This window comes from Gaeumannomyces tritici (assembly GCF_000145635.1).
Source record: "Gaeumannomyces tritici R3-111a-1 unplaced genomic scaffold supercont2.2, whole genome shotgun sequence".
In the NCBI taxonomy this organism is placed as follows: Eukaryota; Fungi; Ascomycota; class Sordariomycetes; order Magnaporthales; family Magnaporthaceae; genus Gaeumannomyces; species Gaeumannomyces tritici.
Window position 1 is genome coordinate 567,436 of NW_008804546.1, and position 22,088 is coordinate 589,523.

General features: G+C 58.5%; 9 protein-coding genes across 9 annotated transcripts; 4 read left to right on the forward strand and 5 right to left on the reverse strand.

Annotated features, from left to right (window-relative positions):
• The first annotated feature begins 857 nt into the window (after window positions 1–857).
• Window positions 858–4,906, forward strand: GGTG_02731 (F-box protein pof6). Its single transcript, XM_009220506.1, has 2 exons — window positions 858–1,317; window positions 1,389–4,906. Exons 1-2 carry the CDS (start codon window positions 1,224–1,226, stop codon window positions 4,184–4,186), a joined length of 2,892 nt encoding a protein of 963 aa, XP_009218770.1. The 5' UTR covers window positions 858–1,223; the 3' UTR covers window positions 4,187–4,906.
• Window positions 4,907–4,974: 68 nt separating this feature from the next.
• On the reverse strand, window positions 4,975–7,189 carry GGTG_02732 (CMGC/SRPK protein kinase). Its single transcript, XM_009220507.1, has 3 exons — window positions 6,994–7,189; window positions 6,258–6,915; window positions 4,975–6,184 (listed from the first exon to the last, which is right to left on the reverse strand). Exons 2-3 carry the CDS (start codon window positions 6,898–6,900, stop codon window positions 5,403–5,405), a joined length of 1,425 nt encoding a protein of 474 aa, XP_009218771.1. The 5' UTR covers window positions 6,901–6,915; window positions 6,994–7,189; the 3' UTR covers window positions 4,975–5,402.
• GGTG_02733 (hypothetical protein) lies at window positions 7,083–8,086 on the forward strand (the record flags this gene model as incomplete). Its single annotated transcript, XM_009220508.1, has 3 exons — window positions 7,083–7,184; window positions 7,293–7,641; window positions 7,821–8,086. The coding sequence occupies 3 exons, from the start codon at window positions 7,083–7,085 to the stop codon at window positions 8,015–8,017; spliced, it is 648 nt and encodes a 215-aa protein (XP_009218772.1). The 3' UTR covers window positions 8,018–8,086.
• Window positions 8,087–8,146: 60 nt separating this feature from the next.
• On the reverse strand, window positions 8,147–8,486 carry GGTG_02734 (hypothetical protein; the record flags this gene model as incomplete). The annotated part of the gene is given in 2 exon segments (XM_009220509.1): window positions 8,147–8,159; window positions 8,175–8,486. The coding sequence occupies 2 exon segments, from the start codon at window positions 8,477–8,479 to the stop codon at window positions 8,147–8,149; spliced, it is 318 nt and encodes a 105-aa protein (XP_009218773.1). The 5' UTR covers window positions 8,480–8,486.
• A 426-nt stretch (window positions 8,487–8,912) lies between these two features.
• On the reverse strand, window positions 8,913–10,977 carry GGTG_02735 (CMGC/CDK/CDK7 protein kinase). The gene is made up of 2 exons (XM_009220510.1): window positions 10,271–10,977; window positions 8,913–10,178 (listed from the first exon to the last, which is right to left on the reverse strand). The coding sequence occupies exons 1-2, from the start codon at window positions 10,527–10,529 to the stop codon at window positions 9,157–9,159; spliced, it is 1,281 nt and encodes a 426-aa protein (XP_009218774.1). The 5' UTR covers window positions 10,530–10,977; the 3' UTR covers window positions 8,913–9,156.
• On the forward strand, window positions 10,831–13,992 carry GGTG_02736 (hypothetical protein). Its single transcript, XM_009220511.1, has 2 exons — window positions 10,831–11,817; window positions 11,902–13,992. Exons 1-2 carry the CDS (start codon window positions 11,797–11,799, stop codon window positions 12,790–12,792), a joined length of 912 nt encoding a protein of 303 aa, XP_009218775.1. The 5' UTR covers window positions 10,831–11,796; the 3' UTR covers window positions 12,793–13,992.
• GGTG_02737 (kinesin heavy chain) lies at window positions 12,916–17,152 on the reverse strand. Its single transcript, XM_009220512.1, has 4 exons — window positions 16,860–17,152; window positions 14,242–16,694; window positions 13,934–14,150; window positions 12,916–13,831 (listed from the first exon to the last, which is right to left on the reverse strand). Exons 1-4 carry the CDS (start codon window positions 16,977–16,979, stop codon window positions 13,811–13,813), a joined length of 2,811 nt encoding a protein of 936 aa, XP_009218776.1. The 5' UTR covers window positions 16,980–17,152; the 3' UTR covers window positions 12,916–13,810.
• A 997-nt stretch (window positions 17,153–18,149) lies between these two features.
• GGTG_02738 (ubiquitin-conjugating enzyme E2 2) lies at window positions 18,150–19,458 on the reverse strand. The gene is made up of 4 exons (XM_009220513.1): window positions 19,180–19,458; window positions 19,006–19,070; window positions 18,713–18,937; window positions 18,150–18,636 (listed from the first exon to the last, which is right to left on the reverse strand). The coding sequence occupies exons 1-4, from the start codon at window positions 19,219–19,221 to the stop codon at window positions 18,507–18,509; spliced, it is 462 nt and encodes a 153-aa protein (XP_009218777.1). The 5' UTR covers window positions 19,222–19,458; the 3' UTR covers window positions 18,150–18,506.
• A 936-nt stretch (window positions 19,459–20,394) lies between these two features.
• On the forward strand, window positions 20,395–21,834 carry GGTG_02739 (acetyl-CoA acetyltransferase; the record flags this gene model as incomplete). Its single annotated transcript, XM_009220514.1, has 3 exons — window positions 20,395–20,556; window positions 20,610–21,554; window positions 21,637–21,834. The coding sequence occupies 3 exons, from the start codon at window positions 20,395–20,397 to the stop codon at window positions 21,832–21,834; spliced, it is 1,305 nt and encodes a 434-aa protein (XP_009218778.1).
• Window positions 21,835–22,088: the final 254 nt, after the last annotated feature.

Below are 22,088 nucleotides of genomic sequence, written 5' to 3' on the forward strand. Positions count from 1 at the left end.
ATTTGCTAACAAACCGCACCCAAAACCGCTTGGATTAAACTTACCAATTAATTGCTTCCAATTAGCCTACGCAAGCAACGCAAAATTTTCGGTTTTTGTTAGCTTTTTATTGTACCCGCCGTTCCCTATTTTACCGGCGCTTCCTTGCCGGCGCTTTTGCAGTAAGCGAAAGTTTATCCCGTACTGCCGCGCGCAAGCGGCAAAGGTTTTAAAACCGTTTTAATCGAAAGCTTTTAGGGCTATTAAAACCCGGGCTTTATTAGCCCGGGCCTTTTCGCGCTTTTTTTCGCACCGGATCCTAGGCATTTCGGTAAAATTTGGCTGGAAAACCCAAAAGCGCAAGGCCTAAATTGGCGGGGTTAAAATTACGATGGTTTTTTGGCTATGCACCGTGCTTATAAAAGTTCGGCTAACTATTACCTTTTTCGGCAATACATTGGTTTTTAGCTAATTTGGCTGGGGAAAAATGTTACAGAAAAACGTCGAATTGCCCCGAAAACGTCGAATTGCCCCGCCGCACTTTACTCCGGAGGACCGTTAAATTGCAGGCGCTTTTAGCCCGCACGAGTATGGCTTTTCGGCCTTAGAACGAGGCTAGAACACGAATATGAGCCTAGAGTTGTTCTAATACGCTTGTTCTACTGCTTTTGCAGCGCCAGAGCTTACCTGATATGCCGTAGTCTTCACACCGTGATGCCATGAGCCCTGGGCGACTCAACACTGGGGAATGGTCCAATTGAACCATCACCGTTTCTGGGCTGGTGTTGGTATTTGTACTGTGCTCGTACCCGCAACCGCGGGGCCTGGGGCAAGGGGATTGCCCCACCTCTGGTTTGATTCGCCATGGGAGCATCCATCAACTGCCAGCGGGCATGGTCGAGGAACGACGTCTGCCGCAGCGTGCGTCCAGCCCAACAATGCTTTCCCCGCGAGGGCCATTCGACGACGAACCCAAGCGAAGGGAACCCGAGTTTTACGACACATATCGGCACCGAGAGACCAGCCCCGCCTAGACCTCTACGTCATGGGGGAGCTGGCCGCAGCAAGCCGCTTTTCAGAGTGATTTGCGAGTGGCCACGACCGGGGTTGTTTGGACATACAAGCGGTCGGATCGACGACACCCTCGCGCCCGACTCCGGTACCTGTCCGAGCCCGAACTTGGCTTTCGTGGGGTATCGACTGGTGTATCTCCATCTCGGCAATCGCAAAAACCAGCCGCCAACATGTCGCAGTTCAGGCGGGCCCCTCAGGGCAACAGCATCCTGGGGACCCTGCAGGCAACGGACATGTGGGATACCAAGACCACCCTTCCAGCAGGTACGGTTCTCTGGCCGGGAGCAGACATTTTGCGGGAAGACTGCTGATCTAACCGTTCCCGACCGTTGTAGAGATCCTCGTTTCGGTCCTCGACTACCTGCCCGTCCCCGACCTGATGCGCTTCGCACGTGTCTCCCGCCGCATGCATGAGATGGTCTATGACGACACGAGATGGGTGGCACGGCTCAAGAGCTTGGGCGTCTGGGACGAGGCCGAGGCGCGCCGCAGGTTCGACGAGGCCGTCAAGAGGAGGCGCGAGGCCGCCGAGCGGGCCAACAATGCAGGCGGGCAGCGCGGGTCGGCCGTGGGTGGGGCGCCCGGGCAGAGAGGAGCGCCGACGAGCTTCACCATATTCGACGCCTCGGTCGAAGAACAGCGGCAGAGCAACAGGCAGGTCGCTGACCTGAGCCAGGGCTTCCAGACCATGTCCCTGGGCGGCATGCAGGCCCTTGTCCCCCAGCAGTCGGGACAGGCCCAGCAGCCCCAGCAGCAGCCGCAGGGTGGAGGTGGTGATCCGATGCAGGACCCCAACGCCCTACTGGATGTGCTCAAGAACGTGGTTAGTACCCGCGGCCGGGCACGACAGGAATTTGGCAAGATCTACGGCGCCTTGGGTCCCTTCTACTACGACCTGGTGCGGGCGCGGAGCCACACGGACCCCGTGCTGTTCCAGGTCTTCCGCGATCCGGAGCGGCAGGCTCGCATGCTTGCCAACTTGGTGGTTTTTGCGCGCTGCGACTGGGCCGAGGGCTGTCGACAGCGCGGCGAGCGCCTGCTGACCATGGTCGGCATCTTCGAGACGGCGGTGCTGCGCGAGTTCGAGCAGGGGTACGAGTTTTGGGATGTCGAGGGCCGCATGCACCGCTACGCCCACGTGCTCGATGACCTTAACGGTGCCACCGCCGCTGTCGAACTCTTCATTGCCAAGCACCCCGTATTTTCTGAATCCGGGCACACGTTCATGGCTGACCCGATGGCGTGTCTGGACCAGGCGGGCGGGGCATCCGAGGACATCACCTTAGAGCCGTCGAGGCTGTTCTTTGGTAACCTAGCCGCCAAGATCAACGAACAAGGGGTTGTTATCGGCAAGATCTTTCCACGGCCGAACCAGGTCTTCTGGACCTTCGTGGACAAGATCAAGGAAGACATTATTACCGAATATTGCACGCCACTATTTGACGAGGCACACGAACGCAACCTGTCGGCATATCTCCAGGCAGTCTCTGGCGTCTTTGAACAGGCTTACCTGTTTCTCAGGACCCTCCAGGTACCAAACGGCACGCCCGAGGAGACGGAAGAAAAAGCCAAAGAGATTGCCCTTAGGACGTTCGAGCCCCATCTAGATTTATACCTCCAGGAGGAACTCGACTTCTTTATAAAACACGCAGACAACGAAGTGGGAATCTGGGAGACGAGACTGTCAGAGCGGGATGCGACTGCCGAGTCGTTTTACATGGGAAATTTCAACCGGCAGGCCGACAAGAAGGACTTTTTGAGTTCCTTCAAGAAGGTTGTCATGATGCCCGTCACAGTCTTGCCCAGTCTCCCCGGCCAGCTGCTCACAGGCCCATTTGGGAGCAGTAGCAAGTCGAGCGCGAATACACCAGGGGTCACTGGCGCGGCCAACGGCAACGCCCTCCAGCCTCCGTCGTCGCCCCATCCTTCACAGCCTCAAAGCCCTGGTCTCGGGGCGGCGTTTGAGCGCACTGCAAGCCCACTGCCTGAAAAGGCACCGACAGACGAGCTTGCGGCAAAGGCGGCTCTGGTGGCATCGCGGCTCGAGGGCATCAAATCCCTCTTCAGCATCGAGGTGGCGCTGAATCTTGTGCACGCGGCCAAGACAAGCCTAGGACGCGCAGCAGTATTCATACCGCTGGGTGGGCAGGCCGGCGGCGAGGCGCGCGAGCAGTGCGAGGCCATTTTCGTGGCGCTGTTGCGTATTCTGGGCGGGCGTCACATCAAGCCCGGCTTCGACCGCGCCGTCCAGCATCTGTCGCACTACAACCCACGCGACGTGACGGATCACTCCAAGAGCGGCGTGGCTCCTCTGGTCATGTTCATCGAGCTGGTGAACCTGGGCGACCTCATATCGCAGATGATCGACGTCTTTTACGAGCAGCAGCTAGCGGGGCCCAAGATCGCGGACCGCAACGACTTTTTGGACGCGTCGGGACTGGCCAAGAAGAAGTTTGAGCAGATGCTGGACGAGAGCGTCGCCGCTGGTCTTAACAAGGGCATCGACGTGCTCATGGACGAGGTCGAGTACATCTGCGCTACGACGCAGCTGCCCACAGACTACAACCCGCTCGCCGCGGGGGCGCCCGGGTCCGAGAAGGACGTGGCGGCGGCGACGGCGGCGGTATCTACTGGCGGCGGCGGCGGCGGCGGCGCGGCAGACACGGACATGGGGCCGACGCAGACGGCGGTGCGGGTGGTGGACCTCGTGTCGAGCCACACGCGCATGCTGGTGGGCACGACGGAGAAGTCGATGCTGGACGTTTTCAACGGCGAGGTGGGCCTGCGCCTGTTCGCGGCCGTGTGCAAGCACCTCAAGCGCCAGCGCGTGTCGACCGACGGCGCCATCAAGGTGATATCCGACATGAACCTCTACTTCGACTACGTCCGCCGCGAGCTGCGCAACCCGGACCTGCTCCCCTACTTCAGGGCCCTGCGCGAGCTGTCGCAGCTGTACCTGATCGACCCGCGCCACTCAAAGGAGATGGCCACCATCATCGCCGACAGCGACCGTTTCGGCGGCGTCTTCCGCGCCGAGGAGGTCTACCAGTACGCCGAGCGCCGCGCAGACTGGTACCAGGTCAAGAGGCACGTCGAGAAAGCCATGTACGGGCTCGACTGCAGCCTGATGTGACATGGGGTTGGATATCATATAGCCTGTCGTTTTTTTTCTTTCTGTTATTTACTCCTCGTTCTTGGTATAATTGTACCTTGATGGGCGAGCGATCAGCATCAATGCCGCAACATGTTTTCATTAGATACATATGTGCTGCTTACCTAGGTAGTTAACTTTCAAGGGCGGGAACTGGTCAGCGCTGGGTATCAGATCATCTTGTTTGTCAAGGACTCGTTTGACGGGTTAAGTAGCATCTGCAAAGAAATTCAGCATCGATGAGAATTTGGACTTATACCCGGTCGAGCATGGGCAGGAAGACCAGCGTGGCTCCGGCTTTGACGTCACCAAGGCCGACTTCAGGTTTCAGTCCAATAATCCCGCCGTTGATGCGGTGGCTTTGGCCAAAGTACATTCGATCGAGAACGCCCGAGAACTTCCCTCTAGACGACGCCGCGAAATAGGAAAGCTTGGGTGGAGGATGTCACGGCCATGGTCAAAGAAGAGAACACCGTCAATTGGCGCTACAAACGAAGATTCTAATCTTGCGGGAAAAGGAATGAAAGAGGGATTCCGGTGTTCGGCGCGCGTGCGCCTTGATCATGGTCCCTGGTAGGTCCTCGTCTATGGTCGTCACAGAGGGGTCCGATGACTAGAAAACGGCCCCGAGAGCCGTACAATGATACTACTCGATACCTGAGGGACTGGTTGCCGTTCGTGCCCCCGCGAAGCGAATAGGCCCCTATGTTGCCCAGGTGTTAGGGACACATTATCTGGCTGTGTGGCGGTGTTTTCTACTATGTTGTTTCCCGAGTTTGCCGCAATTCCTTCTAATACTTTAACTATTTGTTTTTGTTTCCGCAGCGCGCTGGAGCCGCGCTTGAGGATTCCTTGTCCAGAAAGGAACAGGCAATGGTTATATTCCTATGTGTGGTTCGCCTACCAAGTGAACCGTTGAGGCAACTAATAAAATTTCCCGAGGATGCTCAAGGTCCGTCTGAAGACGCGCTCACTGAAGCAGTTGGACTGCTAGACCATGCCTCTTTTTCTTTGGTACCCCCCTGCCTGCACTCCTAGACTCGTTGTCGCCTACGGGCTCGAATTTGGTCTCTCCATCATCGGCAACGGCGAATCTGCCTTCCGCTGGCGGTTCCCCGTCGCGTTTTAAATCATCCCGCTGCTCGTTCTATTCTCGATCGTCTTGTTCTTCCCCGAATCGCCCCGCTGGCTGGTTAAATCAGTAATTGGAGCCCATGGCCGCCAGCTCTGGAAGAGCCCAGTCGCGCATCCAATCCGACTCGAGAACCTGCTGGGCATTTATCCTGTCTTCCGGCCTGAAGACGGCCATGGACCGGATCAGGCGGAAAAACGCCTTCTTTTCTTCCGGTTCCACCAGCTGCATCCCGGCCTCCCTCCTCGGCTCCTGCACCCACTCGTCCCAGCGGAATTCGAGGGTTCTTGGAGGCTCTTCTGGGTCGTCCACCCAGTCAGCTGGCATCGAACCCTTCATCGAATCCTTGCGCCGCATTTCGTCCCAGGCACCAGCCCACTCTGCAGGCAGATCCCCCGCCACCAATATCTGATCCTCGGTGATGTCGGTCCATGTGATGCCCTCGAATAATTCATGGTTTGCCAAGCACCCCCAGATGGCGGACGCCAGTCCCCAGATGTCGGCAGGAAAGGAGATCGGGGCCCCCGGGACAAAGCGGGCTTCGGGAGGGGCTAGGAAATTGGGCGTGCGCGAGCCCGGCTCTCTGGAGCCCGGGTTGATCGGATCAAAGGCTTCTCCGAAATCCGTCAGCAAAACCCTGGCGCCCTCTATGGTCACACAGTGGCTCGGCTGCGACAAGAAAGCACCCGCGTATACGCGATCAGGGACGCCTGCCGCCAGCTCGGTACAGCGATCGAGCATCCTGACCTGCTGTTCGTATGGGGCGCTGCACACGCTATATAGCTGATCCGTGTCCGACGGGTCGAGGGCTGGGAACGGCCCAAGAAGGATGTTGCCCTGGTGCAGGTCTTTTTTGCTTTCGCGTACTTGTTAATTAGCACCATAGTGGATCAAGCTTATATCTGTAAAAGCATGGCTCACCGGCATGGACAATTCCACGGCTGTGCATGAAGGCAACGCCCTGGGCTAGCTGTGCGGCAATAGCCCGGGCCACAGGGAGCTGGAACAGCCTCAGGCTTTTGTATGCCTCTTTGGCCCCGGAAATGGGCATGCGGGCCGGCGAAGTGACGATGCAATCGTGATTCCCGTTGGGGCCGCTCACGACGAAGCTGTCGAGCAACGGCGGGATCGCATTGCGCCCCGGGTGCGGCGGTAATAGGCCGTCTGACTGGGCGAGCAGCTTTAGGATACCGATATCGCGGCTGGGGCCGCCAGCAGCGATCCCGATCTTGATAGCAGCATACGTCCGGGTTTGATTGTCCCTGGCGAGCCAGACGGTCGAATAGGTTCCGTGGCCGAGTTTGTGGACAATGTTGTAGCGGCCGTCGCGAAAGCTGTCTCCGATGATTACTGGATGATAGCCGCCCGGGCGATATCCGTACAGAGATTCGACGCCTTCCACGAGGTCAAATGTGGTCCGAGGGTCGCTTCTCGCACACATGCTGCTGCGAAAACGGCGCTGTTGCTGCACGAAACGCATCCGCGTCAGGATTGAGATACCTAGGGCTTCTGGCGACCGAGAACCTGTCGCTCGCAAACAAAGTTTGAATTGAGAGCAGATCATCCTTTGCTGCGGAATCTAGGAGGGCCTCGCATGTCAGCAGGTGAAAGATGCGGCGACAGCGTCGATTCTGGTGTGCAGCGGGAACGAGCTCGCCTTTGATTTCTTTGCCCTGGTACGTTAATCTCTCACGCCGACGATGGGCGCCGGCAGCATTTTTGGCATATTTGATGCTCACAAAGACCATGCAGGAGCGTTGGGAATACTCCGCCCCGTTGGAGAATGACCAGGCCCAGTGGGAAAGGGTTGTCCAAGAATACCCGGCTCTTCATCCGAAGGAACGTTTTGTGCGTCTCTTAATACAGGAATCAAGCTTTAAAAAAAAAGCTAACACACACGCCTTGATGCCCCATTTTTGAACGGTTAGCTAACACATTCCAATTTGGCGATACCAGGCGTATCACTCGGCCAGCGGGTGGGACGATGCCTACCATTCCCACCCCGAACTTATAGATGACCCCACCATTAGGTCTATACTCGCACTGCTCACGCCGGAGAAGACGCGCCGGGTGCTGGAGGGCCGGCAGACGGCTGACGAGCGCGACTTGGGCGTACGCGCGACAACGGCTTTCGGGTGGTGCGACCTGGCCGCCTGGGTACGCGTCTGCTACGACCCCGAACTTGAAGACGCCTACAATCAACTGGTCGAGCAAACGGAGCTCGAGGACATCGGCGGTATGCTCGACAGCGGAAACGTGGGGCTGAATAACCCTCTGCTTTACGGCCACCTGGCTGGCGCAAAACGTGGCGGATCTTGCACGGGCGATCGTTGCGCGTGTCCCCTCGCTCTGCGACGGATTTCACGGAACTATGGATGACTACGACTCCTTTCTTATGGAGGGAGAAGAGTGGAAGGAGTACGAAGATTCACTATCGCCCTTGAGGCTTGCCTCGAAACGCGCCATTGCGCTCATCTATGGCAGACGAGGCTGCCATCAGGGGCAAGCACGTCAAGCTCCTCTGGCTCGATACCTACGGCAAATGTCTCTGGAGCAACAAAATCAAGGTAACGAGGTTTCCACACTTCGTGGGAGCATTTCTGGGGGGCTACTCTCTCGATGAGGCGGTTGATAACGGGGAGCTCTTCGACAACGAGGGTTCGGAGCAAAGACACCGGTAGGAGCTAACGACGGCGCGGGGGAGCCATCGGTGAGTGGCTGGCATTAGGATCCCACTTGGACTACATGTAAAGACAAAAACCATGTGTCCATCGCCTGCCCGCTCTTCTCCGCATGCAAACCTGGCCCTATCAAAGCGAGGATCTGTAATGAACTTACGACAAGAATATGGTCCTGCCGGCGAGGGTCGGGTGGTTGTTGCGGGTGGAGTGGATAATGGGGTTCCAAGATAGCAGCCCGGTTAGGGTAAAGTCGTTGGTGCGCAAAAGGTCGGCGCATGTGGCATTTTCCGGGACCGTCCCCAGTCGGCACTTCTGGTCGGCGCAGACGGTAGATCCTACCTCGAGCGACTGGCAGTGGAAGTCGATGCTGTTGTCCTCAAGGAAGCGGTCGATTGCAAGGCCGTGATCGGCCGTAATTGACTCGCATGTGTCGCCGCTGGCCACGGTGTAGTTGGTGCCCATGCAGAGCCTAGATTCAACGTCTGTCAGCCTAGAGCAGGTCGGTCAGCGCGAGGTCTTCCCGTATATATTGAGAAGCCGAAGAGACAGCTCATGTTTGAGCAAGGGAGAGGAGCGGGAGCTTACAGCCGCCCATATCTTATTGTGACGGCAGCTTCGGTTAGCCTGACAGCGCTCATTGTATTTTCGTATAAAGACAGCACGCCATCGACTTACAGCCAGAGAGGAGGTGCAGGTCGGGTCGCAGTACTCGGCCAGCAGCTCGTTGCCAAGGCTGCCTAGGGTGGTGATTTCCTCGGCGCGAACAAGTCGGGGCCGCAACTGATATCGGCCGAAAGGGCGACCCGGCACGACGCCGGGATGCAGGCAGGGAGGTATTCAACCGTAAGACGATAACGACGAGAGATAAGAATAGGACCGGGCCAAGCACATGCAATCATGAGTAACCCGTGCCATAAGGTATCTATAATCTATAGTATCCCCGCGCTGTGCCGTTGTTGCGCCCAAAACTCCGTGTTCGTGTCTTTGGTTCTCAATCGGAAACCACCTTTAGTGCCTACTAGCCCTATTTTATCTCCCGCCTGGCAGAGAGCAGATATCCACGCTTCACCGCACTCAAGAAGAACGTGACAAATATCCCCCCCCCCCTCCCCTCTCCCAGTCCAACCGAAACATAAAGATCACTTTGCCCCAAAGTCCAGCTTCCTAGCGACCTTGGCGGCCCTTGCGTCGTCGAGCTGGCCCGGTTTGCGCGACATGTCGGCGGCCGCCTTCTTCTCCGCGGCCTTGTCCTTCTTCCGGGGCAGGTCCTCCTTGGGGGTGGGCTTTGGCTGGGAGCGCCACCAGGGGTGTCGCAGCATGTCGCGGGCGGTGATGCGCCTGCGGGGGTCGAGGGTGAGGGTGCGCATGAGCAGGTCGACACCGTCGGCGCCGGCGGTGCCGAAGGCGGCCATCATGCGACCCCTGTCGGGCACGGGGTGGGGCGGGTCTGCGGGCGGGGTGTACATGGGCAGCTTGGAGACGCCCGGCCAGTTGTCCTCGGTCGGGCTGCCGAGCTCGGAGCAGACCATGGCCAGCTGCTCGAGCTCCGAGTTGCCCGGCAGGTAGGGCTTGCGCAGCACCAGCTCGGCGAAGACGCAGCCGACAGACCAGACGTCGACGGCGCCCGAGTAGTTACGGGCGCCGTATAGTAGCTCGGGCGGGCGGTACCAGCGCGTGATGACGTTTGCCGTCATGTCGCGGTGCGGGTCGGCGAAGGAGCGGGCGAGGCCAAAGTCGGCGAGCTTGACCTCGCCGTCGGCCGCGATGAGCAGGTTGTTGGGCTTGATGTCGCGGTGCAGCACAAAGTTCTCGTGGCAGAACCAGATGGCGCGCGTCAGCATGCCCATCCAGGCCTTGATGTCGGCGCCGCCGTAGATGACGCCCTCGGTGTCGCGGATCAGCGTCTCGAGGTCGCCGAGCGGTATGTACTCGAGCACCAGGCACACGTTCTGGCTGTTGGACGAGTAGACGGCGTGCAGCGTGATGATGTTTGGGTGCGACAGCTCCTGCAGGTGCTTAAGCTCGCGCACCGCGTCGGGCGGCATGCCGTCTGTGTACTCCTTTTGCACCTTTATCATTTTGATGGCCACCACGTTGGAGGGGTTGGCGCGCTCGTAGCCCTTGTGAACGGTGGCGTATGTTCCCTCTCCGAGGAATCCGGCTAGACCGCGTTGCCGTCGTCGTCGTCGTGGTGGCACATGTCAGCCAGCCCACTCCTTCCCTTTCCTTTGTTGGGGGATTTCGGGGTCTCACTAGTCACGTATTTCTCCGCCTCGGCCCGGTTTAACTGCTCGATCAGGTCTGTGGCGGGCAGGGCGGCGGCGGCGGCGGCAGCAGCAGCTGGCTGCCTAGGCTTGAGCTGCTGCTGCTGCTTCGGGATGGAGTTCGGGGTGCCATTGGCGGACGAGACGGCTGACAGCTGGCGCTTTAGAGGCGACGACGTCGACCGCTGTTGGGCGGCGGCGGCCACGGCAGGGTCAAGGGGAGGAGGTATCAACGGCGACACTGCCATAGCGATGTGTGGCTTGTTTCGGCGGTGCCCATTCTAGTGGTGGATGGAATCTGCGGCCTTGTTTACGGGAGAGCGACGCTCCAACGCTCCAGGGTTCCCAGCCGTGCGGGTCGCTGGCGGGTTTTGCTTGGCGGAGCTGTGGAGGTGGCGGGGATCGATTTTCCATCAGATCGAGCTCGACCATTGGCTGGGAATCGCGGGTGTTCAGCCCCTGCAGCCTTGCGTCTTCCTCCGTCGGGGCCCAAAAAGACAGGCCGCCCAAGGAAATGGATACAGGCCGCAGTTCAATTGAAAGTGTGCACGTGAAGCGTTGACGACAACGACCCCCAAACAGGATGTGCATGTTGCCCGTATTCACTGCATCGCCCAAAGTCTGCGCCACGCCCAAAACAGGAAGCAATCACGCCAGCAGCCAGTAACCAACCAGCAGCCAAAGGACCTCTCATCAATTGGGCATCGACTTTGTGCCGGATCAGCAGCACCATGCGATGGAGAGAACCTTTCACTCCCGCACTCCCGCACTCCACAGGGCAGCTAGTGTGGGTCCCCTTAGCACTAAGCCGTTGTGGCGGTCGGGCCCAGGCCATTTGATGACAGCAAGCCCGCCCGAGTGACGTCATGCCGTGGCTCTTGCCTTGCTGCGACTCCCTCGCAAATGCACGAACAGCAAGGAAAACGAGGCCGGACCTCGGCCCCTTGCTCCTTCCTGTCCCTTTCTGCTTGCTTCCTGTGACCGCCTCTCTCGCTCTGCTATATTTGGCAGTCGAGCCTTGCTTGGCCTGCATACCCAAACTGGAGAGAGCGTCACCCTCTACCTTCCCTTTCCACCCTGACCCAGCCATCTCTCGCGATTTCCACCACCACCAACGGCTTTTGTTGTGCTGCCCCATCACCCCCCATCCACCCACCACGTTGGCGACCCCTGATCATCAGACGGCCACCACATCTGCCCACCCCCAGCGTTCATCTCGGACAGGGACCTGGACTGGGACCTAGGGACGGAGTCAAAATCGTGCATGGAACAAGAGTCCCTTCAGGGGTCCTGTTTTTCCACCTGTGGACCCTCTGTCTCTTTTAAACATCGTCACGCCGCCCATCACCCACCACCATCATAACCTCACAGCCTTGTGCTTCCACTTTCTTTTCCCTCCGTCACTACCGCCACATCCCTCGCTCGAGATCATAGTGCTACCAGCCTAGTATCCTGTACCCCAAGGGAGAAGAGGCTCACAACCTCTCGACTCAGTCTTAACTACAGATCACCACAATGATCCGATTATCATACTGGGTTAGTTGCCGACCCCAAGCCTTCTCCCAGCCGCGAGGCCCAGCCCGCGCATAGTCAGTCATACTCATCGCCCACGCCACTTAGGTGCTCCCCATAATCTCGGGGACGGTATGGCTGGGTACGCTGCTCGGCTTGCTACTTCACTGGATCGTTGGCACCAACCGAATGTTCTATAGCAGCATGAGCGATGGTCAGCATATCGCTTATATCAGTGATGTCGGTGCCAGTGAGCTCAAGCCGCTCTTCATCACGGGATGCGTCGTCACCACGGTTTTTCTCAACGCCGGCTTTCTGGCCGACCGTTGGCTGCGCCACAAGGGCCGCCTCGTGCCCAACACCAGCGTCACCGAAAAGGTCCTCTCGGCCCTCACCGTTTTCTTCGCACTCGCCGGCACCGCTGGCCTCATCCTCTTGAGCATATTCGACACCCTGAACTGGACGATGCTGCACCGCATTTTCCTGGCGCTCTTCATGGGCGGCTACGCCCTGAGCGCCGTGTTCATTTGCTGGGAATACCAGCGTCTTGCCCAGAAAAGGGAGCACCGCATCCTGCGCATCTCCTTCTGGATCAAGCTCGCCTTTGTCATCACCGAGGTTTTGCTTAGCATCGGCTTCGGACTTGCACTCAGAACCAGAAACCAGAACTCGGGCGCCATCCTCGAGTGGGTCATTGCCTTCATCTTCACCTTTTACATCTTTTCCTTCCTGATCGACCTTTACCCGGCCGTCTACACGGGCCGCAGGGGCATCGGCGCCCACCGACAGCGTGGCGCCTCGGACGCCTTCAGGACCAAGGGCATGCCCGGGACCACCCACCAATCGTCGTCCTCCATGTCTCAACGCAGGCCGTTCGACGAGGAGAACGGAAGGCCCGATTCGTTCCCCATGCGCACTGCTGGGGGCAACGGCGAGTACGGACGGAGTTACGCGAATGGCACGGCACCGATGCCGCAGCCCCCTCCGCAGAATTTTTAGTCTGGTTTCGGAAGGGGGGATTGGGGCCGCGAGCCCGGAAAATTCCCAAGTTCGCCAGAGAGGAAGATACCTGATGCCCCCAGAGTACTTCGGAGGAAGATAATGTCTTGACCACGGAATGGTCTCTCATGTAACACGTCCCTGCGACTCACGATTTTCTTTAATGTTTATTTTATATCCTTTCCTCAGCAGCTGTATGATAGCCTGGAGTTCAAGATACCTCACTCAAGCCCGGCACCATTATCCTTTGGTTCTTTATATACGGCTGGAGCTTGATGTCGGTTGGTCGAGTCGAGGCCGCCCAGCTGCCTCTGCATTGTGCCTTGAAGGCAGCTACATCGTCTGCTTTCTTGCCTTTCCCAGCACGCAAATATCCCACAATTGCGCCACCCACAACCAAGACAAAACACTTGCACATACAAAAAAAAAAAAAAGGACGATACTCATGACCGTGTGACAGGCACTTGCCTCTATTCCCTTATACGCCTATTTCCTATGACATTTGGAGATGGTATGCTGATCAGCGCAGTTAGGTGCTGCCTGAATGCCAGACACAAGGAAACCCAAACCCCGTAGTCCTGGAGCGCCTTGACGCACGCACCGTCGGTCGGCCCTACGTACCGTTTTGCGCAAAGAGGCAAAACCGGACCGAGGCATCTTTGTCATCGGGAGGCCATACACGAAGAAAAGCAGGAAGGAAGAGGGGAGGGGGATATGAGAAGAAGAAAAAGGGGGACAGAGGACACACAAAGGAAAACAAAAACCTTGGCAATCGCATATCCATTCCTCCTTTGCTGCGGCGTCTAGGGGGGAGGGGAAAAAAGAAAGATTGCTGACATGGACTCTTTCAAACTCTAAGGGCTCGTAAACAAACAGGTCTTCTTGCTTCTCAAGATGGCCTCCATAAATTCATCCAAACGATAAGAGGCACATAATCTTCGTCATCGTCTTGGGCATGGCGGGGCCGGGCCATGCGGACACCGCCGGAACAGCTTGCCGTCTAGGGCTGGGCTTGCATCTATGACTTGTTGAAAAACCACTATATTAAGAAAACGACACTTGGTTAGCATGTTTTTTCGTCTTCTTTTTTTTTGCCCCTGAGACGTGACATAGGTCTGGCAGGGGTACGTTTGTTACGTACGCTTGACCTCTTGTTTTCGCTGGAAGTCTGAAGGTTGCTGACAATCGGGTTGGTCGCCGTGTCGGCGCCGCCGCCGCCGCGCAGAGGCTTGGCGATGCGGCTGCCGGCGTTCGCAAAGCTGAAGCCCCCAAGACCGGTTGGAGAGCCGAGCCCGCGGGTGCTGCCGGCCTTTGCCGCCTCGAGCCGCTCCTTGACCGCGGCCAGCTGGAGCTCGAACCTGAGAGGATAGGGGGCAAGCGGTTAGCATACATGCGTGGGGCGGACGGGAAGACTATGGGATAGGTAGGGTAAGGTAGCATATATCGTACTTGTGGTTCGCTTGTGCCATCTTCTCCTGGCCGTCCTGGAGCAGGCTCTCCAGACTCTGGATGCGCTCGTTACGGGCGATGAGCTTGCGCTCCGCAATGGCCACCTCCTTCTTGAGGCTCGAGTTTTGCTCGACCAGCTGGCGCTGCACGTGCGTGAGCTGCTCGAGGTTGCGCTCCAGAAACGCCATCTTCTTCTGCTGCGCCCGGTTGTTGCTGGACCGCAGCACGTTGTTGTACTGCTCGCGCGTCTCGTCGAGCGAGATCTCGAGCTCCACCACGCGCTCGCAGCGGTTCTGCAGGTCGCGCATCAGGCTCTTCTTCATCACGTCAAACTCGGCCATCTGCTGCGCCACCGACTTTCCGTTGACGGCGGGCGCGCTCGCGCCCGCGCCCGCAGTCCCGTTGGCGGCGGCGGCGGCGGCGGCAACCTTGGTCTGGCGCTGGAGGTCCTCGATCAAGACCTTCATCCGCTCCGCCTCGGCCGCCTTTTGTGCGATCTCGGCCTTGAGCTCCTCGACAAGCTCCGCCTGTGCGCCCTGCCTGTCCTCGAACGCCTTTGCCAGACGTCCGCGCAGCTCCTCCACGTCGGCCTCGCCGAGGTTGCGCGAGAGGAGGTCTTCGTACTCCTGCTGAAGCGCCTCGAGCCGAGCCTCGAGCTCGACCCTGCGCCGCGCCTCTGATCCGCTCGAGGCGCTGCTGTACAACGAGAGCTCGGCCTGTCGAACGATTCCTTGGGTCGCCACCAGCCTAGACTGCAGCTGCTTAAGCTCATCCGGAGGGATAGGGTCGCCTGAATTGCTCAGCTCCAAGAGGGTCTCGAGTTGTTTGATGGCGTCGGCAATGGACTTTTCGTTTTCGCTAAACACGTCGGCGCCTAGGTCGAAGCCGGCCATCATCTTGGCCATCTTCTCCGCCTTCTTCTTCTCCTTCTCATCAAGCACTGCCGTGGTCTCCTTCGCGCTCATCTTGACGTCTAGTAGCTGCTGCTTGAGCTCGTCGAGCTCTGTCGTGAGCTCAGAGTTGGCCTCCTTTAGCGCATCCATCGTGATCTGAGCCTCCTTGCCCTCAAAGGTGAGACGCTCGAACTGCATCTTGAGCTCGTTGGCCTCGCTCAGAAGCCTCTCGTTGTCTTTCCCCAGCTTGCCATCGTGCTCCTTGATGATGGTGAGTTCCTCCTTGGCTTCCCGCCACTGCCGCTCGGCTGTCGCCGCGGCCGACTCCTTCTCCGCCAGCTGATCTTGCAGCTCATTCTCCCGCCGCAAGAATTCCTCACGCTCATCCTTTTCGAGCGGGATCGAGGGTGTTGCCGAGCGTTCGGGGCCCGGGGTTTCCGCCCTTGTTTCGGGCAGTAGCCTGGAAGGCGTCGAAGGCCGGGGCGGTAGAGCCCCCTTGGCAGACGGGGCGCCATCTGATCCCCGTGGCGGGACCCATTTTTCCCTCGGGACAGCCTCTCCAGAGCGCCAGATGGTGACCTCCCCTTCGAGACTAGTGCAGTAGTTCTCGAATGACGTGATGGTGGTCTTGGCCTTCCCGAGCTGCATCTTGAGCTCGGCAGGGCTGAGCTCCGCATTGACCTTCGCTTTGTTCTTGATCGACTTGGCGCGCATACCGAAGCGCAATGTGCTCAGCGTCTCGGCATCGTTGTACGAGCTGGGGGAACAGTTGATGATGAGAGTGGTCCGACTGTTTCCACCAAGCGACTCTTGCAGGATGCGGGTAAGCTTCGAGTCCCGATACGGGATGTATGAGGATTTTCCGTCCGTCAAGTTGTTGATGACCATGCCGAGGGCGCTCAGAGACTTGTTGATCTTCTTGGCCTCCTCCAAGGTCTGTCCGCTGGCGCCGGTCTTGCCGACCTTCTCGCTACCAGCCAGATCGACCAGGAAGAGTTGGCCACTCTTGGCGGAGCCCGTCTCGACGTTCTTCTGCGTGATGGTGACAACAAATATGGAGTGCGATCGCGAAGACTCCTGGTTCATGTTAGTGGCCGCCACTGTCCTCGCGTTTCCTCCCCGCCTCATGACCTCGAACACCTCCTGAACACTGGACACGTAGATCTCCAGGAGCCCCTTGACGTAGACGCCGCGGTTCTTCTCCTCGTGGATGGGGAGGTTGTCGTTTTGCGGGGCTAGCAGGTCGCGAATGCGCTCCATGTAAATCTCCATGTAGCTGACGCGCACGGTGTACTCGATAGTGCCGGGGCTGGACATGATGCTAGCGAAGATCTGCTCGACGATGCGCGGGATGACACCACGGTTGTCGTCGTCTATGCTGCTGCCCATCATGGTATAGGACTTGCCAGCACCGGTCTGGCCGTAGGCGAAGACGGTTCCATTGTAGCCGTTGAGGATGTCGTCCACCGTCGGTTTGATAGAGAAGTCGAAGATGTCGGACTGCTTGCAGTTCATATCAAAGACGCGGTCGAAGGTGAAGGTGCCCTGGACCTCCCTGGACTATACATAACGGCGATTTCACGTCAGCGGCTGCTTCTCTCGGCTTAGCCCCTCCCTCCCTCGAGCTGTCCACGACCGGGTGCCGACAGCGGCGGCGACGGGAGACCGCAGCACGGCAAAGCAAGCAACGGGGGGAGCGGGGCAGGATGCGCGGGATGGACGCACGTCGATGGTACAGGTGTCATCGCCGCTGAACCTGACAATGGCCTGTCCGCCCGACTCGTTCTCGATCCGGTTCTGGGGCCGGAACCGGGCGACGACCTTGATGCTGTTCGCCGAAGACATGGCGCCGCCTTCTGGATGCTGGAGGCGTATGCTAGAGCCGGGTTATCATCAAGAATGCACGGGGGCAGCCGGGCTGGCGGCAGCGGGCGATGTTGCTGGGTGGTGGCGGCAGCGAGCGAGCGAGGGGACTGGTGGGAAGCGATTCGGGTTCGCGGGCTGGGCGAAGGGCGGTGGGCGGGCGGGCGGGCGGGCGGGCGGTTGGAGTGGGCTACCGTCGTCGGGTTTGCGACCGACTCGGGCAAATCAGGTCAAATTGGCAAAAAAGTTGGGCAACCAAAAAACAAGGGCGGCGCGCCCCAGGGGCGGGACTGGACTGGACTGGCCTGCCGGAATCGCGGTGCGCGTCCGGGACAGCAGTCGGCTGACGCAGTGCTCAGTTGCTGTCTCTGGTGGCCCGAGGTGGGATGTTTGGGTTTTTGAGGGGGGCACGCCTCTCTGCTTGCTGATGACGCGCCAGGAATGTTCGCGTGTTGCGAGTGTTTTCCATGTGTGCACGCCTTGCTGGGCCAGGCGAGTTTCATGGGCCATCACCCCGAGGCAGTCTGTCACACAGCTAAATTGCCAGGCGGGGCCCGACCGAGGCCGCTGGTGTCAGGCATTGAGCCGCCTCAGCCCATTGATTCATGCCCCTCGAACGTGCGCCTGCACCGCACGACAGCCCCACTGACCCCTAAGACGTGCGCAAGATGAAGTCGAACCTTGGATGGCCTTGGGATTTGGCTCAGACAGCACGTGCCCACCACGGGCTGTCCGTCAACGTGGAATGAGCTAATTCAACATCTTGTTTTGGGGGACCAATATTTATCCAGTATTGTCTTGTTCCCAAGGAATTCTCGGTATACGAACACCACTTACTACCTGTAGGTATAGTGATAAGGCACTACTCTTTCACATGCCCATCCAAGCGCGCGTACCGAGACCCTAGCTTAGAGGGGCCAGTAAGTTAGAGAAAACGAAAACGCGAAGCAAGACTTCAGCCAAGGACACTACTATAGCCCAATCGTTAGGGAAAATGGAGGTATACTATGACTCCAGTTCCTGTACACAATAAGTCGGCAGTTATCCATGGCATGAGCTGTCCAATGTGCACGTCCCGCCACAGCACGCCCAGCCACATTAAGTATGGCTAGCGCAGGTGGCGTCAAGCCAGAGAACGTATCACAAGAGAGTGTCAAGAACAGAAAAAAAAAACGCTTTCTTAGTCGGGTATGGAATCGTGACAAGGAAATACACCAGCCGAAACGCCCAAAACGCCAGACCTGGAGATGTCTGAAAAAAGGAAAGCAGGGCAAGAAGCCTCGGCGGAGCGCGGGGGATAACGGCTTAACCCAGCCAGAAATGCAGGCATCTGCCAACCAGCTTGCGCCGGCACTCGACAACCGCCCAGTGCTATCAAGTAGCAGGTAGGCATCCGAGTGAAGGTATAACGTGCGTGTGGGAGTCTCGGCCAAGTGACTAGGAGCGAACTCCGGGTCCGTAGGCTGAGTGCGAGTCTGGGCAAAGGTGATTCACTTGACGCCTGAGCCCTTACTCATCGCCCTCCCAGCTCTTTTCTACAGTCTCCCGAACCCTCTTGTAGTATTCCTTGCGGTTGTCCTTGTACAGATTCGAGGCTTCGACGTTGGCAGGAGAACCGGTGTTCGGATCGTTGAGCAAACTGCAGAGGTGTAGCAAAACGGGGCAAGCGTCAGTCATATGTGAGATGAAATGGGTCGTCCAATAGGAGAGTCCACCTTTGGATGCTCGTCAAGACGGCGGCGACGTCGTATGTTGGGCTCCATCGGTTCTGCAATATGTCGAGGCAGAGCTCGCCCGTGGCATAGACGTTGGGGTGGAACATCTGGCTGATAAATTTGACCGACGGTGGTTTGTTGGGGTACTGCTCCTCGAAGTGCATCACCAGGCGGAAGGTCCCGTCTTCGAAGGGGGTATCCGCAGGGCCGATGATAACAGCGTTCCTGACAAGCGTGTCCTCGCAGTCAGCGCCGTGTGTCTTATCGCGCCGAGGTCCGATGGTTCTGCATACCATGTCATCACGTTGTCGGGAACAGGGGACGCGGAGACGCCGGCGGGAGGGTCCGTTTGCATGCGCTGGGGATAGAGACTAGTGTTAGGATCATCATCATGGCATCTAGGAAACCGCACCGCGGGCGTTCTTGGGGACTCCCTGATGGCGCAGGGAGATGGGTTCCGTGGTCACCTTGAAGTCACGCATTAGGCGGCGGCGGGCGGCGGTAGACATTTTGGTCCGGTTGATGGCTTCGTTTCGTTCTTGCTTTCTGGCTTTGCGGGGTGGTCGCGGGGTTAAGTTGTCGTCGGGTGTGACGGGAGAATGTGCACAGCGATGGAGGTAGCGTAGGTTACTGGCTTGGTGGCGGAAACAGCACTTTATATGAGGGGAACCTTGGTTGAGCGTGTGCTCATGGACAAACGGGGCGGAAGGTCTGGATTGGTAAAGCGGCGATCGGAGCTAAGCGGGAGTTGGGCGGTGTCAGGCTCCACGTGATATCGCATTCAAGGCGACGATCATTGGTCAGTTTTTGTTATTTGTCCAGCAGCCCTTCCCAATCCGGATGCTCTCTGTCGCCAAGCAGGCCGCCACCCAGGCCTTTCAGTCGGAAATGAAGCTATTCAACCCGACGAGCAAAGCTCCTTTGAACCCTCCCAGACTTTACTCCCACATCCTCCTAAATCTTCGCTGCCGCCGCCGCCGTCGCCGATACGAATGCCATTCCACAAGCGGCCTTCCGTTGCAGGGCAGCCAATATTGCCGCCATTGAGCATTGAGCATTGAGTGACCCGCCTAGAACTTTCCTAATACCCGAGCAGGAACTCTCCTATCACAGATGTCAACATGAAGTTTAGTCGGACTCGATCGCGCTCTGGAAGCACTAAAAAATACCTCCGTCTCAGGGGCAGTAGTCCCCCGAGGCCTAGAGCGAGCTGCCATGTATGGCCCTCGGCCAACCCAGGCCCGAGCTCCCAATGCCCATTGCTCCTGGAGCGCTGACTTGCACCTGTTTTCAAACTGGCCGCGAACTATTCCACATGTTGTATTTTAGTTGTTCGCTTGTTTCTCTTTCTCACACATTTCCTCCCGGTTTAGCCTAGACATTACGTTTGTCGCATTCCGAGGGCCAAGCTCTTGCCCAGCCCCTGCAGCCAGGTGGGATCCGGGGCAGCAGCTGGAGGGGTCTTGGACGTTCGGCTAGTGGCGGGCCGAGTCAAAGTGGCGGCCTAGTGGAAGCCGACCCGAGGTCACAAGCCAAAGAGGAGACTCCCCTCAGCTCCGCGAGCTTACAGCAAATAAACCGGATCGCTTCTCACATTCTTTCGAGAAATTGTCCAAAAAAAAAAGGTGTTACTGCTCAGCCATTCGTCTCGTTCTATCCCTATTCCCATATTCACGCCCAACATGATCCGCCAGTGCTCTCGGCCGGTTTCCACAGCCGGCTCGGCCATCTCAGCTACGGCCCGCTGGGGCTCCCCCAGTCGCCTCTTCAGTGCGCGAGCCGCCCTGCAACAAGAAATCCGCGACGCATACATCCTCAGCGCCTCTAGGACACCGACAGCCAAGGTACTGCGCTAGGGCCCTGCCTGCTTGAAATATCCCTGTACTGACAGTCGCAGTTCAATGGATCCTTCGCCACCATCCCCGCACCGAAACTCGCCGCCGCCGCCATCAAGTCCGCGCTCGAAAAGTCCAAAGTGCCCGTCTCCAAGATCAGTGATGTGTATATGGGCAACGTGCTACAGGGTTCTGTCGGCCAGGCGCCCGCGCGGCAGGCCGCCATCTTCGCTGGCCTCCCCTCCTCTGTCGAGGCGACGACGATCAACAAGGTGTGCGCCTCGGGGCTGAAGTCGGTCGTCCTGGCGGCGCAAAACATCCAGCTCGGCTTGGCCGACGCCCAGATCGCCGGCGGCATGGAGAACATGTCGCGGGTGCCTTACTACCTGCCCCGAAGCAGTGGCCTGCCTGCCTTTGGCAACGTGCAGCTTGAGGACGGCCTGATCAAGGACGGGCTGACCGACGTCTATGACCAATTTCACATGGGCAACTGCGCCGAGAAGACGGCCAAGAAGTACGGCATCACGCGGGAGATGCAGGACGAGTATGCGATCCGGTCCTACGAGCGGGCGCAGGCCGCCTGGAAATCCAACGCCTTTGCCGACGAGATTGTGCCCGTCACGGTGTCGTCGAGGAAAGGCGACAAGGTCGTTGACACAGACGAGGGTTATCTAGACGTCAAGCTCGACAAGGTGCCGACCCTGAAGCCCGCCTTTGTCCGGGACGGCACGGGGACCGTCACGGCCGCCAACTCGTCGACGCTCAATGACGGAGCCAGCGCTCTGGTGCTCGGCAGCAAGGCCATCGCGCAGGAGTTCGGGTCCGGCTCCCGAGTGTTGGCAAGAATCTGCGGCTCGGCCGACGCCGCCATCGACCCGGTCGACTTCCCTGTGGCCCCGTCCGAGGCGGTGCCGATCGCCCTGAAGCGCGCGGGCATCACCAAGGACCAGGTGGCCGTGTGGGAGTTCAACGAGGCTTTTGCCGCCGTGATCAAGGCGAACGAGAAGGTACGAGAGGAGCTATTTCCTGCCTTGTCGTGCTTTGAAAAATTGCTCGTTTCGCTAACGCTGATTCTTCCCCGATGGATAGATCCTTGGTCTGGAGAATGCGCGCGTGAACCCCCTGGGAGGTGCCATCTCCCTCGGTCACGCTCTCGGCAGCTCTGGGTCGCGCATTCTCGTGACGCTCCTGCACCAGCTCAAGCCCGGCGAGTACGGCGTGGCAGCCATTTGCAACGGAGGGGGCGCGGCGACGGCCATGGTGGTGCAGAGGATCGAGTCGGTATAAGCTGGTAGCCGTTGCCTGAAACAGGCGGGTTCTCGAATCGACCAGAGGTGTTTATTCTACCGCAATAGTGTATCGCGTTTACGTGCACATGTCTGTGTTGCTGGGTAGATTCTCGGGCGCTCAAAAGTCCCTGTAGGATACTGATATATCAGAGGGTGGAAGTGGAAGCATGAATCCAATTGCTGCTATTTTCAGGTAGGGTCTATCCGTATGGGCTGGTAGTGGACGACGGCGGGCCACGACCCACATGGATC

Bases quoted from the DNA above. Each gene is read 5' to 3' on its own strand.
- GGTG_02735 (XM_009220510.1), bottom strand. From the start codon at position 10,529: ATGGCAGTGTCGCCGTTGATACCTCCTCCCCTTGACCCTGCCGTGGCC. The intron at 10,179-10,270 runs GTGAGACCCCGA...AACGCGGTCTAG, and splicing joins GGCGGAGAAATACGTGACTA to CCGGATTCCTCGGAGAGGGA.
- GGTG_02736 (XM_009220511.1), top strand. From the start codon at position 11,797: ATGATCCGATTATCATACTGG. The intron at 11,818-11,901 runs GTTAGTTGCCGA...CACGCCACTTAG, and splicing joins TGATCCGATTATCATACTGG to GTGCTCCCCATAATCTCGGG.
- GGTG_02738 (XM_009220513.1), bottom strand. From the start codon at position 19,221: ATGTCTACCGCCGCCCGCCGCCGCCTAATGCGTGACTTCAAG. The intron at 18,938-19,005 runs GTATGCAGAACC...CACGCTTGTCAG, and splicing joins CCCGACAACGTGATGACATG to GAACGCTGTTATCATCGGCC. The intron at 18,637-18,712 runs GTGGACTCTCCT...ACACCTCTGCAG, and splicing joins GTCTTGACGAGCATCCAAAG to TTTGCTCAACGATCCGAACA.
- GGTG_02737 (XM_009220512.1), bottom strand. From the start codon at position 16,979: ATGTCTTCGGCGAACAGCATCAAGGTCGTCGCCCGGTTCCGGCCCCAG. The intron at 16,695-16,859 runs GTGCGTCCATCC...CGTTATGTATAG, and splicing joins ATGACACCTGTACCATCGAC to TCCAGGGAGGTCCAGGGCAC. The intron at 14,151-14,241 runs GTACGATATATG...CTATCCTCTCAG, and splicing joins ATGGCACAAGCGAACCACAA to GTTCGAGCTCCAGCTGGCCG.
- GGTG_02731 (XM_009220506.1), top strand. From the start codon at position 1,224: ATGTCGCAGTTCAGGCGGGCCCCTCAGGGCAACAGCATCCTGGGGACC. The intron at 1,318-1,388 runs GTACGGTTCTCT...CGACCGTTGTAG, and splicing joins CAAGACCACCCTTCCAGCAG to AGATCCTCGTTTCGGTCCTC.
- GGTG_02732 (XM_009220507.1), bottom strand. From the start codon at position 6,900: ATGATCTGCTCTCAATTCAAACTTTGTTTGCGAGCGACAGGTTCTCGG. The intron at 6,185-6,257 runs GTGAGCCATGCT...AAAGCAAAAAAG, and splicing joins CCGTGGAATTGTCCATGCCG to ACCTGCACCAGGGCAACATC.